Below are 15,515 nucleotides of genomic sequence, written 5' to 3'. Positions count from 1 at the left end.
TGCCGTGTAATACCACAGCCTAATCCCACTTCGTCCACATTCTGTCGTGGAACATAGAACAGTGTGGCACAGGAACGGGCCCTTCGGCCCACGATGTTGTGCTGAATGTGACGTCAAATTAAGCTAATCCCTTCTACCCGCTTTTGGTCCATAACTCTCCATTCCTTGCGTGTTCATGTGCTTATCTAAAAGTCGCTTAAATTCCCCTATCATATCTGCCTCCACCACCAGCATGTTCCAGACTCCTACCTGTGTTTAAAAAAACCTGCCCCTCGCATCTCCTTTCAACTTTTCCTCCCGCTCACCTTAAATGCACGCCCCCTAGAATCAGACTTTTCACCTTTTGGGAAAGAAAGAACCTCATGCCCTCTCATTGCCCCACCCTTTTCCCGTTCCTGTTTCTCTTCTTTGTGGGGCTGTTTGTCAGAGTATCTTTAACCTTTCCCCTCTTGGCTTCTATAACTGCTGCCATTTGCCACTTCCTCAAATGTCTGTGCAATTTCGGTGAGCATTTTAGCTGCCTTTATCTGCGTACTCGTTGCCCTATTGTCGCACTGTCTCTAATTGCTATGGGCACTGATCTTAATTAGTGCTACTTCACTGGGCAATTTAGCTGCTTCCACCAACTCTTTAAGCTGTTCTTCATGTGGACCCCAGATGAGGTGACATACCCTCGCCAAGCCCAGGCTAACATATAGTCATGAACTATAGCAAAGGCACACCTACTGATATTTCTTCTCTTGCCCCTGGCTAGTTTCAATGCTTCAGTCAGGACTTTTAATTCTGCTACTTGGGCTCAGTACCTCCCAAGATTCTGCTGTCCTGCCCTCAAATTTCCTTCTACATTTACCACTGCCTAAGCCATTGCTGGGTGTTCCAGCATTGTGTTTCTCCTCGATCCTTCTACAAATAACTCCCAACGCCGTGTCTCCTTTTAATGGTTGCTCAGCAATCTCGCCACTCTGTCCATCGTCAGCTTTTCTCTCTCACGCATGTTTGTTTCCTTCCTTCCTTCACCGTCAGTCCTGGCGGATTTGCTAAATTATCTTCATCTACTTGTGTGTGTTTATCTGCAGGGAGTAACGCAGGTTCCCATTTCGCTGTATGACTATCCGATGCTGCCTTTTCTTTTCCTGATTCTAATGGAGTCACCAAACTGTGGGGTGCATGCGGGACAAGTTGTCATATCAGAGTAATGGGACATTGGACGCTTCAACTGTCCATGTGCTCACCATTGTGCAACAACAGTGAGGACTGGCCACCACCAATCCTCTCTCAGCAGAACAATACGCTACCAGCCTCTCACTATCACAGTGCCTTTGACACATTGCTACTGTACAATATCCATTCTCACTATCGCAGAAAATATGAAAAGGTTTAGACCCGTCTGGCCGCCCTAATGCTGGGTCAGACGCCAAGGTTTACTTTAATCTCGCAAAAACTTCCTCCCTCTGAGGGTCCCAATCTATTTCTTTCCCTTGACGGTTCCCACCCCACCCCACCTTATCAAGACTTGTAATGGTTCTGCCAAATCTGAATAATTCTCCACAAAATTCCTCTAAAGCTTTCCTTACCCCCTTTATGATAGCTTTAAAATCGCTGTCGTTCGTTCCCCCAGGATGGTTTTTTCCTCTTTCCTAATTTGATGTCCCAGATAAGTTACTTCCTGTCCTCCCAATTGCACTTTACGTGTGTTAATTTTACACCCTGCCTGCCTTGACTGAATATGCTATTTAATATCAGGGCGTGTTCTTCTTTGCCAATTGGGGCGATCAGGACATCACCTACGTGCTGCAAGATAGTCAAATTGACCTTGTCAAAGCTGAAAATACTAACTACATCAATGAAATATGGCTGAACTATTGTGGAATCCTTGTTGTAACTGGGTCCATGTGTACTGTATTCCTCGGACAGTAAATGCCAGCTTATTCTGGGATTCTAGTTCCACAGGTATGGTCCAGAAACCATTCACAATATCAAGGACTGAGAATATATCCTGTCACTATTTCAATCCATTAAATATAATGGTTGGATTGGCCACTATAAGATACTCCTTAATGACATTTATTGAGGGAGGTATAATGAGGCTGGATGAACCATCTGCTTCCTAACTGGCTAAAGAGGTGAATTAGTACAGGATACTGTTGGTCTTTCGCTGCTTATCTAAACTCTTCTACTATCACAATTGTTGCTTCCTCAGCTTCAGCTTTGAGGTGCTGTTTATGTGGGTGTGAACGGCCCTTGATCTTTACAGGGTCTGCAGATAGTAACCTGCTTTCCTGTTTAGCAGTTGCCGACACCACTGAGTGGGACCTCGCTGTAACTCCCCAGACTCCCTGACTGTCCCAATCTACCTGCTATGTAGCTATGTAGCTATTCTGTAGATACAACATATCCTTTTCTTCCTTTCCATGTCCTGGCCATGGTTTGAGTCTCCTTCGATAATTGCTCCTAATTGTTCTGAAAGGTCAACTCCCAGAATGGTCCCTTCCTCAGTTTCTGGATACATTTTGTCACGTTGGCAAACTGCAACAGGACACGGTCACTTAATCTCGCATCCTTGGTTCCTCCTCCAGCTTCACTAATTTTAGTGGCTGAGAGGGTGAGGGGCAAATTTATGTTGGTGATCAATATAGGTGATCAATAAACATCGTGCACTGCTGGCCCCCCGAACAGCATATTAATAAATATTCTCGGGTCCCTGTGCACCACCCCCACCCCACACTCCCCCTACTGTCCCCCTCCTCACTATCTGTCATTGAAATAGCAGCCTTTTCAGGTCTTCCACCAAGACCTACATGATTGCACTGGTGCCCCCAATAAGGGTGGAGTTGAGCCTGATGTTGCGGGCACCATCACCAGGGTCCCTGCCTGAGGGGTTCGGCTCCAAAATGCTTGGTACTGGGTTCCCTGTCCTTCCTTACCTCCCCCTTTCACCCACCAATCCTTCCTAGAAAGCCCTGGCTTTCAGTAGTTTCAACATCTATCCTCCCCTGTTTTCTGCCTGCATTCCATGGCTATGTATCCCTTCCTGCCCACACTTGTAACATCCCAGGTCTGTTTTACTTCCCCTGCATTGTGGCTACTTTAACCGTGTTGCCCTGGTTTTGAGTTTGCCTCAGCTCTCATAGCCCAGTTTAAAATTTGATTTATAATTATCTCTCACTGGGTGTCTCTCACTTGTAACTTAAGTTAAATGGGGTCCCATGCCATTTTTTAAAATCTTTGAAAATATTTCATCATCACAATTGGGGTTCATTAATCCCCCATGGTCCTTTCTATGCCCTAAACGTCCTCTCTGCAAAATCCTCTATTTTTTAATCCCATGGGTCCCTGAGTCAACAAGATTATTTTAGTCCAGTTAGCTTGACCCCTACTTCGTGTGGCCGTGCAATTATTTTTAAACGCCTGGTATCACTGGTCAGCTGTCATCTGGGGGAATAGAGATGGTCCTTGTTTCACTGGCAGCTTCTACCATACACTTTTGGGCATTTTGTCCTCAGCAATATCATCATTAGCCAGATTAGCTGAGGCGCACAATTCATCTAATTTCTCCCAATAAGGTGCAGTATCATCACTCCTTCTTAGTTCATTCGCCAACGTTTGTCATTCAGCAGGCGTAAATGGTTCAGTTTTGGGTCCTCTCCCATGTCTTTGTGGTCTGTCCATGTTCTAAAACGTGAAAGGGTGCAGAAAAGATTTGCCAGGATGTTGCTGGGACTAGAAGGTTTGAGTGATAGGGAGACGTTGAATAGGCTAGGGCTATTTTCCCCAGAGCATTGGAGGCTGAGGGGTGACCTTTATTAGAAGTTTATAAAGTCATGAGGGGCATAGATACTGTGATACTTTTTCCCAGGGTAGGGGAGTCCAAAACCAGAGGGCATAAGTTTAAGGTGCGAGGGGAAAGATATAAAAGGGACCTAAGGGGCAACTTTTTCATGCAGAGTGTTGTGTGTGTGTACGGAATTAGCTGCCAAAGAAAGTGATGGAAGCAGATACAACTATAACCTTTGAAAGGTGTCTGAATTTGTAAGCCATTCTTTCTAGTGTGTGTGTGTGTTAAATCTATAATTTATTAGGAAATTTTGTCTATGATTAACTTGAAGAATCTTAATTAAAATCTACCTGTAGTATTACAACTGACTGACTAGAAAAATCTTAAAAGAAACAACTAATTGGTATAAAAATAAGTTCTTATCTTTAGGATAGCAAAGAATGTTGCGCATCCAATCTTACTGAAAGGAAACAGACAGCTATTGTTTTAAGTGCTAAGGACACAAGCCTTTCCCACGCTCTCTAATTCCTGTTAAACATGCAAAGCTTGTTGGAGTTTTCATTGGCCATTTTTGCAGTACTGTCTTGGGCAGCCCTAACGGCTGTAAAATAATGATGGAAAAGGATAGACCGGATCTAAAAATTAAAGTTCTAAATGGGAGGAAGGTCAATTTTGACGGTATTAGGCAAGAACATTCAAAAGTTGATTCGGGGTGGATGGATGAAAAAGGGACGGTTAGAAAAAGGGAAGCCTGTAAAAACAAGAGTCTAGAGACAGTATGTTCCTGTTAGGGTGAAGGGCAAGGCTGGTAGGTGTAGGGAATGCTGAATGACTAGAGAAATTGAGGTTTTGGTCAAGAATAAGAAGGAAACATGTGTCAGGTATGGACAGCAAAGATCGAGGTGGATCCCGAGAAGAGTATAAAGGCAGTAGGAGTATACTTAAGAGAGAAATCAGGAGGGCAAAAATGGGACATGAAATAGCTTTGACAAATAGGGTTAAGGAGAATCCAAAGGGATTCTACAAACACATTAAGGACAAAAGGATAACTAGGGAGAGAATAGGCCCCCTTAAAGATCAGCAAGGCTGAGCTATGTGTGTAACTGCAGGAGATGGTGGAGATACTAAGTGAGTATTTTGCATCAGTGTTTACTGTGGAGAAGGATATGGAAGATATAGAACATGGGGAAATTAATAGTGACAGAGGATGAGGTGCTGGATGTTTCAAAATGCATAAAAGTGGATAAATCCCCGGGACCTGATCAGGTGTGCCCTAAAACTTTGTGGGAAGCTAGGGAAGTGATTGGCTGGGCCCCTTGTCGAGGTATTTGTATCATTGATAATTACAGATGAGGTGCAGGAAGACTCGAGGTTGGCTAATGTGGTGCCACTATTTAAGAAAGGTAGTAAGGAAAAGCCAGGGAACTACAGACTGGGGAGCCTGACATCGGTGGTTGGCAAGTAGTTGGAGGGAATCCTGAGGGACATGATTTACATGTATTTGGAAAGGCAAGGACTGATTTAGAGATAGTCAACATAGCTTTGTGTGTGGGATATCATTCTCACTAACCTGATTATTACTTCTTCAAAAAGCTCAAAGAAGATTGAGGGCAGAGCAGTGGATGTGATCTCTACAGACTTCAGTAAGGTGTTTGACAAAGTTGTTCATGGTAGACTGGCTAGCAAGATTAGATCAGATGGAACACAGGAGAACTAGCCATTTTTATACAGAACTGGCTTGAAGGTAGAAGACAGAAGGTGATGGTGGAGGGTTTCTTTACGGACTGGACGCCTGTGACCAGCGGTGTGCCACATGGATCAGTCCTGACAAAGGGTTTTGGCCTGAAACGTTGACTTTCCTGCTCCTCGCATGCCTTCTGACCAGCTGTGCTTTTCCAGCTCCACATTTATTGACTTTAGCTTCCAGCATCTGCAGTCCTTACTGTCCACAAGCATCACTGCAGGATCTACTGCTTTTTTCATCATTTATATAAATGATTTGGATGTGAACGTGGGAGGTATGGTTAGTTAGTTTGCAGATTACAACAAAATTGGAGGTGTGGCGGACAGCGAAGAAGGTTACCTCGGAGTACAACAGGATGTTGATCAAATGAGCCAGTTGGCCGAGGAGAGGCAGATGGAGTTTAATTTAGATAAATGGGAGGTGTTGCATTTTGGAAAGGCAAATCAGGGCAGGACTTGTACACTTTTAATGGTCAGGTCCTGGGGAGTGTTGCTGAACAAAGAGACCTTGGAGTGCAGGTTCGTGAAAGTGGAGTCCGAGGTGGAAAGGATAGTGAAGATGGCGTTTTGGTATGCTTGCCTTTATTGGTCAGTGCATTGAGTACAAGAGTTGGGAGGTCATGTTGTGCGTGTACAGGACATTGGTTAGGCCACTTTTGGAATACTGAGTGCAATTCTGGTCTTCCTGTTCTAGTAAGGACACTGTGAAACTTGAAAAGGTTCAGAAAAGACTTACAACGATATTGTCAGGTTTGGAGGTTTTGAGGTGTAGGGAGAGGCTGAATAGACTGGGGCTATTTTCTCTGTAGTGTCGGAGGCTGATGGTGACCTTATCGAGGTTTATAAAATCATGAGGGACAATGGATAGGGTAAATAGGCAAGGTTTTTTACCCTGGTTGGGGGAGTCCAAAACTAGAGGGCGTAGGTGTGAGAGGGGGAAAGATTTAAAAGGACCAAAGGGGCAACTTTTTCACACAGAGGGTGGTTTTGTGGATGGAATGAGCTGCCAAAGGATGTGGCAGAGGCTGGTAAAATGACAACATTTAAAAGGCATCTGTCTTGAGTATATGAATAGGAAGGGTTTGAAGAGATATGGGCCAAATGCTGGCAAATGGGACTAGATTTATTTCGAATATCTGGTCAGCATGGATGAGTTGGACCGAAGGGTCTGTTTCCATGCTGTATATCTCTATGACTCTGACTCGTCCATGCCATACAGTCAGACTGGAGGGTCAGTTTCTCTGGCTGTACATGCCTCTGAGGTACATCCACATACTGAACAAAAACAATTTTCTTGTACACACTTAACAAATCCCTTTCCATCGAAGCCGTTAATACACTGGCATTCCCAGTCCGTGTTTTGAAAATTAAAATCTCCTGCCATTACAACCTTATCTGTAGGGACGGTTTCACCTTCCAGAACTGCTACAGTCTGTTTGCTGAAGGTGCTCTTTCTAATTGTGCTGAGGCCTTTCATCAGAGGGTGGTATCTCAGTGAGTCTTGGCTTCACCCTCTCCAAGGCCCTGACATCATTGCTGTGTAAAATGTGCAGTACTCTGAGCACAGCCTAACTCAATACTGACAAGTTCATTTTACAAAAAAAACATAGACTGATGGGTTTAAACAGCATTTAAAATTTGACCTGCAAACTGAAAGATTTATAGAGTCATACAGCACGGAAGCAGACCCTTCGGACCAACCAGTCCACGCTAGCAATAATCCCAAACTTAAACTTGTCCCACCTGCCTGCGCTTGGCCCATATCCCTCCAAACATTTCTCATTCATGTAACTTATCTCAATGTCTTTTAAACATAGTAACTGTACCCACATCTACCACTTTCTTCGGAAGTTCATTCCTCACATGCACCACTCTGTGTAAAAATGGAAAATTGTGTATTTGAACCTCTTGTCACGTGGCCGGGAGGCATCGAGGGGAAATGTTCTGACACGATGTGAATTAATGTAAAGACAAGTTCAGTCTGAGTTAGAAACTCAAACAAGCTGTTACTTGCAGGCAGGTTGCCATGGCAACACTGATAAGACATTCCATTGCACAGTCACCTCATTGGAAATTCGAAACTGATCATTAACCACAATATAAACTTCAGTCAGAATGAGTGAGAGTATGGATTAGATTCTGACGTGTGATGTTTCGCTCTATGATTGTGAAACTGTCAGAAATAACAGAACTAACAGCAGACAGGAGAGTATCACCTCAATGGGAAAATAACTGAAGGAGAGTAACTGCTGGAATTTCTCTAAGCAGGGAGCATGTCCTTGTAAATCACAGGTTAGAGAAATTCCAGCAGCCTTTTCCTTCCTTCCTGCCAGCCCCCAGCAGAGAAGGCAAAGAAGAGTCAGGGGCCAGAGCTGGATCACTACAGTGTAGAAAAGTGAGGGAATACTGATGTAAAGGGGCAGTCGGGACTTGAGACACCAGAGATCAAGCTCAGGGCACCCAAGGATCCACTCAGCAGCTGACCTTGTATAAGTGACTGTGGATACACAGGACTTGCATGTTTGCTGTGATTGATGCATCAGTACAAGATACAGTAGAGAACAGAGAATCTGTTCAGTTCCTATTGCTGAATAAGGTGTTAGAGTAACTGATCCTGGAGTCTCAAAATTGGTAAGTAATAGGATGAAATAGTAAGAACTGCCAGTGCTGGAGTCAGAGATAACGCAGTGTGGAGCTGGAGGAACACAGCAGGCCAGGCAGCATCAGAGGAGCAGGCAAGTTGACGTTTCGGGTCAGGACCCTTTGGTCAGCTTGAATCTTGCATTCCTTACTATTCTGTTTCTCTGCACCTTCTAAACCTGTACTGTGTTTTGTACATAGAACGTTGTCAATTTATAAAATCCCACAAGCTCACATTTCTGCATTCAATTGAATCTGATGTCGTTCCAGTTGTTTACCACACAGACTGAGGCCATTCGTCCTGTCATGTCTGTGTTGGCTGCTTGCAAGTACAATTCACCTGGTACCAATCTCCCTGACACTTTGTTAAACACTTCCTCTGTAGATCATGATCCAATTCTCTTTCAGAAGCCACAATCAGGTCTACCTCTATGACATGTACAAGCAATGTGCTCCAGACCTGAGCCACTTGCTGTGTGAAAATTGACATTTCGTTCTGTCACTGTTGTTTCTTTTACCAACCAGTAAACCATGATCCTTTCTACCAATGGGAATAGTTTAGCCTGATCTGCTCTGTCTAGCTGCTGCATGGTTGTTGAACACCTTGATCAAATCTCCTGCCAACGCTTGCTGGAGTGTGGCCCTAACCTCTAGCTACAAAACAGAAGTTCCCCTTCCCTTTGAGATAGCAGGAACTGCCGATGCTGGAGCCAGAGATAACACCGTGTGGAGCTGGAGGAACACAGAAGGCCAGGCAGCATCAGAGGAGCAGGGAAGCTGACATTTCGGGTCGGGACCCTTCTTCAGAAATCTCCCCTTTTCATCATTCTCATGAATCGTGCCTGCAGTGCCTTTAACATTGGAATTTGTACTGAAAACAAAAACTGTTGGAGAGCACCGAGGGCCAGGCAGCATCCAGGGAGAGAGAGCAATCTAACGTTTCGAGTCTTGAAGACTTCTTCAGAGCTGATGTGGAGGGGGCAGCATTTATGCAATAGTTGGGGTGGGGACACAAAGGTGGATGGTTGGAGTGCTGGGGGAGAAAGGATGTTCCCAAGTACTCAATCTGAACTATCAAGATGAAGAGTTATCTAGACGTGAAACGTTAGTTTGCTACGTATGAATGCTGCCTGACCCACTGTGACCTCCAGCAGTTTTTGTTTTCCGTGCCTCTTTCATAAAGGGTAGTGCCCAGATGTGGATACTCTAGCTGTGGTTAAACCAGTCTTGTTTAACAAGTTTTGCATCACACTGCTGCACCTGAACTCTGTACCTCAACTTCTAAAGCCCAGATGCTACCTGCTTTATTAGCCAGTTGTTCGTTCTCTCTCTCAGCCTATTATTCTGTGATGTGCAGACGTTTTGTTACCATTCTAGGCAACATCATCGTTGCGACCTCTAATCGAAGCATTGATATTCTGCTCCCTTCCAAATTTATACGATCTTCTGGTGTGGTGGGTCTTGTTTCTTCCAGTTCTGTTGTTTTAACAGCGATCTGTATACGGGGTCTGTTCCTATGTGTTTATTAATGGAGTCCCGTGTTGAGAAACGGGCTTGCAGAAGTGATTTTAAAAAAAATCAGAACTGGAAGTGACAAGACCCACCACACCAGAAAATCATGTCTGAATGGAGCAGAACACCAACCCCTCAATTAGAGGTTGCGCTGATGATGTTGCCGAGAATGGTAATGAAACATCTGCACACCACAGGCTCAGCGAGCTAACCAACGTCTGCATCCACGATCCCAGCTACAAAATATCGCTGAGACCTTTATTAACCACTCTCTGAATAAGTCCGGTCTTCTTCAATGATTTATGTATTTCTTTTTAAACTTTCATCTCAGTAAACCATGAAATCAAAATTGCATTCAGAAGGGACAAAACCAGAAATGAAATAGGGAGGTTTGGAGAATCTCCCTTCACAGTCAGTTCAGAACAACAGACTGACATCTGCTCTTCTGCACGGTCAGTCAGGGTATTTTAGATTAAAGTTTTGTCATCAGTTATGACTGAAGTGAATTATTTTGCTATGTCTGGCTATACGAATTTGTCAAAATGGATTTGGTGAGAATTAGACTATATAAGACTGTAAGAAATTGGAACTGCTGTTTTGCCCCTCCTGCCTGCTCTGCCATTCAATGGGATCATGGCTGAGCTGAAAATCCTCTTATCCACTTTTCTGCATTTTCCCCACAAACCTTGCTTCCCCTACTGCTCAGGAATCCACCCAGCACTTCCCCATGATTTCAGCGCAGGGAGGGAGAGTGGGTCAGGGATTTACGGCTTTGGGAGAACAAGGGGGGGAAAGAAAAGAGAAGAAACTGGAATTCTCTGAATTTCTATCCAGTTCTGACAGTGATGAAATTTGTCAACTCCTTTTACAGGCTATTTGGAGTGAAGGATTTCCATCAGAGAAGTATTTGAATCTCATCGGCTTTTGAATGTGGAAGGAGAAAGGTTTGTCTATTTTATCTGAAAGAAAGACTGATGTTTGAAACCTAACTGGAAAGACACAGACACAGACTCACACAGGCACACCATTGAGAGAGTGTGTTCCAGTGAACTGACTAAGGAAAGAGTTTTAACGAGTTACGCAGACTGGGAAGAGAAATCACACTGTTCACAGCAAGAACAAGCTGTATGTGTTTTCATTGTGTACCAGTCTTCAGCCATTCTTCCAACCTGTGGATTCACAAGGACAGCCGTACCATGGAGAAACCGTTGGAACGTGAGGATTGTGGGAAGGGATTCCGATCCCCGTCTGCTCTGAAGGTTCATCGACACAACCATACTGGTGAGAAACCGTTCACCTGCTCAGTGTGTGCAAAGGGATTCACTTCCTCATTCAAACTTCTCTCACATCAGCAAGTTCACTCTGACGAGAGACCTTTCAAATGCACGGACTGCGGGAAGAAGTTTAAAAGTTCAAGGTTACTGGCATCCCACAAAGCCGTTCACACCAGCGAGAGACCATTCAGCTGCTCTCACTGTGGGATTCGGTTCAAGCAGTCATCTCACCTGTACAGACATCGGCGGGTTCACACTGGGGAGAGGCCGTTTGCCTGCAGCAAGTGTGGGATGACATTCATTCGATCGTCTCACCTGCTCAAACACCAGCAAGTCCACACAAAGGAGAGACCTTTTACGTTCTCAAGTTGCGAGAAGAGCTTTAAAAGCAGCAACGGTCTTCAGCTCCATCAGCTCATTCACCTCGAGAAGAGACCGTTCAGTTGCTTGGTGTGTGGGAAGGGATTTATTCAGTCGACCCATCTGCTGACACACCAGAGGGTTCACAGTGAAGAGAGACCTTTCAAATGCCAGGACTGTGGGAAGTGCTACAAAAGGTCCGGGGACCTGATGTGCCACCAACGTGTTCACACCGAGGACAAACCGTTCAGGTGTTCTCACTGTGGGACTGGGTTCAAGAGGTCGGGTCACCTGCTGAGACACCAGCGACTTCACACTGGGGAATGACCACTCAGCTGCTCCGAGTGTGGGAGCAGCTTTTCCAGCGCTTCCTCCCCGCAGTCACACCGGAGTGTTCACAATGTTGTGAGACACTTTGAATGTTTTCAGTGTGAGAAGAGCTTTAGAAGCAAACAGACTTTCCTGAGACACCAGCAAGCTCCTGTCGACGGGAAACCCTTTAAATGCCTGGACTGCAGGAAATGTTTTAAAATGTCCGGGGACCTGATATCCCATCAACGTTTTCACACCAAGAAGAAACTATTGAAATGTTCTCACTGTGAGACTGGTTTCGAACTGGCCTAGTGAGACACCAGCGAGTTCACAGTCTGTGGGGAATGGATCAGAGGGCATCGCCACTTTTAATCACATCCAGGAGCGAATGTGTGGGTTAGTTCTGAAGTGTGTATGGAATGTGTCCCAAACACTCTCCCATGGTTCACGCTGGTCACTGATATCCCACCGTGCTGGTCTGCAGCAGGGCAGGAACAAAGATGTGACGCTGCCACAGGGACGTGTGAATTTCACTCAGTGTAATCCCACTGCTCAAGCTTTAACCCCCCAAGCCTAGGGAATGCCTGGACCATTACCTCCATCTCGTGACATACTGCCCTGTTCCCTGCTTGCTGAGTCTGTCCCCATACTGGTACAGGTAGAACAGTGTTTAATCTCTATCTCTGCTGGAACCACACAGGACACACCTGGTAAAAGTAACAGGGAAGATTTGGGCTGGAAATTGGGGTTTGATAAAGTTTCCTTTTCAAATAGTGACACACCAAATGCATGTCCTTTGTCCATTCTCACATCCTGAGGGCCTGCTCGCTTTTCACTGGTTTTGTGCTGTAAAATAATTATTTCCTCTTTAGTCAACCTGTTTGGACGCATCCTAACATGCGGCGTGGTGGCTCAGTGGTTAGCACTGCTGTCTCACAGCGCCAGGGACCTGGGTTCGATTTCACCCTCGGGCAGCTATCTGTGTGGAGTTTGCACATTCTCCCCCCATGTCTGCGTGGATTTCCTCTGGGTGCTCTGGTTTCCTCCCACAGTCCAAAGATGTGGAGCTGAGGTGGACTGGCCATGCTAAATTGCCTGTAGTGTCCAGGAATGTCTAGGTTAGGTGGGTTAGACATGCGGAAATGCAGGCGTAGGGTAATGAGTCAGGGTTGGATGCACTTCGGAGGGGCAGTATGGACCTGTTTCCACACTGTGGGGATTCTCTGCCCTCTGGACAAGCAGGATTTCAATGCTGATCTTCTGGGTTCAAGGTAGGGACAGTTGCTCTGCACCATGAGAGCCTTTTGGCTTGCTAGAAGATTATTAGGTCACTTAAAAGGATGAAAGTTACCATTTCACTTGATGGTTCACTGCTTACACCTAACTTAATTAGAAACTCACTTTTGTATATTGGAGCGGGAAGTGAGGAACTGTAAAGAAAACGTGCTAAGGTCAGGGCAAGCTGGGAGTTTCTCAAGTTTGCAAAAATGTACTGCAGCCAAAAGTTAACAAAAACGTGGAGGGGTTTATGAAGGCTAACACATGGACGTCAGGGAAATAAATGGCAACAAGGTGTAGCAGCCTTGAGACGAGAATAGAATCATGGTGAATGCACAGGCCATCATATGATATAGTGAGGTGAGAATTACTCACATGAGCTGTGACTGGCTGGAGGGAGGGGTTCACCTGATGAGAACCAGGATAAAGATCGTAGAACCCCTACACTGTGGAAACAGGCCCTTTGGCCCAACCAGTCCACACCGAACCTCAGAGCATCCCGCCCAGATCCCATCCTCCTACAACCCTGCCTAATCTACACATCCCTGAACACTATGGGCAATTTAGCATGGCCAATCCACCCTAACCTGCACATTTTTGGATTGTGGGAGGAAACCCATGCAGACACAGCGAGAATGTGCAAACTCCACACAGACAGTCGCCCGAGCGTGGAATCGAACCCAGGACCCTGGTGCTGTGAGGCAACAGTGCTAACCACTGAGCCACCATGCCAGCGCAAAGATAAAAGAGAGCCTCTCAGAAAAGACCATTCTGCGGAGAAGAACCAGAATTCCTTATTTCTCTTTTGTTTTTAAATATCAAAGCACATTCTCATTGTATCACTGAAATCTGGAGCATTTTAATTCTTTTACAGGTCAGTGTCAATGACTGATATTTTGACAGAAATATGAATAGGCAGGGCATAGAGGGATACAGACTGCATAGAGGCAACAGGTTTGTAGTTTCTGGAAGGCATTGTGTCGGCAGAGGTTTGGTGGGCAGAATGGCCTGTTGCTGTTTTGTTTTCTTTGTTTGAGTCCAACTGGTCCTCACTTTTTGTAATACCAATAAACACAGATCTTACAGTATATGTTTCCTTGGAGTTTGTGTTTCTCTGGGACCAGCTCAAAGTGGTCCTAACATTCAGATTTGGACCTTGAACATGGACCATAAGGGCCACATACGTGGAGCACCATTACTGGATGCCTTTCATCCCTGATTTGAAGTATGCCTCCATTCGTGACTATACCTTCAGCTGCCTGGAGCCTAAGTTCTGGGATTTCCTCTTCAAACCTCTCCATCTTTTCTAATTCACTTAGCTCCTTTTTAACAGTCCTTCTAACCCACTTCTTTGTCCAAGATTTTCATGGTCTGATCTAATATGTCCTCCAGTATCTCCTGGGACACTTTTTATTACGTGAAGATCTCTGTGGAAATGTAAATTGTTGTTGTTCAGTCAAACCTGGTCAATGAGGGAGTGAGTCTGTATGAATGTAACTCAGATAGACACAGCTTGTTAGAACGGACCTGGGGAGGAGAAGTTCTGAACTAACCACTGGACTTTCTGTTCCCCAGAATCGTGATAAGCTGATTCTACCCATACATTTGATATTACTAACGAAAGTAATGAAAGGCAATTTCTTGTTTTTGAGACGCGTTATTTGTCCAGATTGGAGTTGCAGGCCTAGAGCGCGTAAGCAGCATTCCCAAAGATCTTTCTTTGTGTATGTCACCTCGCCAGCAATTGTTCTGACTGTGTGTGTCTTTTTTCCCCCATTATTGTTTCCTCAAAGTTGTTTTACTCTTAAATGAACAGTCCCTGTTGCATTAACCATGAAGATCCCTGAGGTACACTCCTGGACAATGAATGGCAGTCACATGGTGGGGGGGGAAATCACTGAGTGAGTGAATGAGTGAAACTGTTTACCGCAGAGGGCCGGCAAGGCCAGAGTATTAAGTGTATTTCAGGCTGAGAGAGACAAACTTTTAATCAGGAAGAGGAATCACAGATTATGGTGGAGAAGGGAGGAAGGAGTTGAGGATGATCCAATCAGCCATGGTCTCACTGAATAGTGGAGCAGACTCCTTGGGCCGAATGCTCAGCTTCGACACCCATGTTTTAATGAGTCGGCCTCCCGAGTCACGTTTCACCCCAGCGAGCTGGTTGCAGGGGAGTTAGCTCCTTGACGCTGGCTATTTGGCTTCAAGGGGCCTGTCATAGAGTTGGGCAAGTGCCTGAAGAGCACAATAGCATAAGGGTTGTTGCTGCCCGGTAATCCGTGACCTCAATGTTATTTATGGGAGTTTGGGGTGGGGAGGGGGCATGGTGAGAGTGTCAGTTCTGTTTGGTGAGTGAGTGAGTCTGTATAAATGTAACTCAGAATGGACCTGGGGCGGAAGAAGCTCTGAACTAACCTTGAGAGTTTCTGTTCTCCACATGAGGGAAAAGCTGATTCCTTCCAACCATTTGACACTATGATCAAAAATAACGAAAGATGATTTGTTGATGTGATTTGCTTCATTTGATAGGATTGAAATTGAAAGCTCACAGCAGGCAATTTACTGTTTTCTGCAATTTTATTTCGTGTGTCATTTATGCTTTGCTTTTTATTCTAGTGTTA

At 45.1% G+C, this 15,515-nt stretch overlaps 1 protein-coding gene across 3 annotated transcripts in view; it reads left to right on the top strand.

Annotated features, from left to right (window-relative positions):
• The window catches only part of LOC109938405 (gastrula zinc finger protein XlCGF7.1-like), a 47,201-nt gene extending 31,686 nt beyond the window's left edge, over positions 1-15,515 (top strand). For 2 of the 3 annotated variants that reach the window (XM_048619317.1, XM_048619318.1), the window contains one exon: positions 10,542-12,582. In XM_048619317.1, the coding sequence (XP_048475274.1) occupies positions 10,798-11,631 (834 nt within the window). In that variant the 5' untranslated portion in view covers positions 10,542-10,797 and the 3' untranslated portion in view covers positions 11,632-12,582. Of the gene's footprint in view, positions 1-10,541 lie in introns of all 3 variants that reach the window. The other variant, XM_048619319.1, reaches the window with a different exon arrangement.

Source organism: Rhincodon typus, chromosome 42 (genome assembly GCF_021869965.1).
Source record: "Rhincodon typus isolate 14 chromosome 42, sRhiTyp1.1, whole genome shotgun sequence".
Classification (NCBI taxonomy): Eukaryota; Metazoa; Chordata; class Chondrichthyes; order Orectolobiformes; family Rhincodontidae; genus Rhincodon; species Rhincodon typus.
The sequence above is the reverse complement of the archived record's forward strand: the minus strand, read 5'-3'. Positions and strand labels throughout refer to the sequence as shown.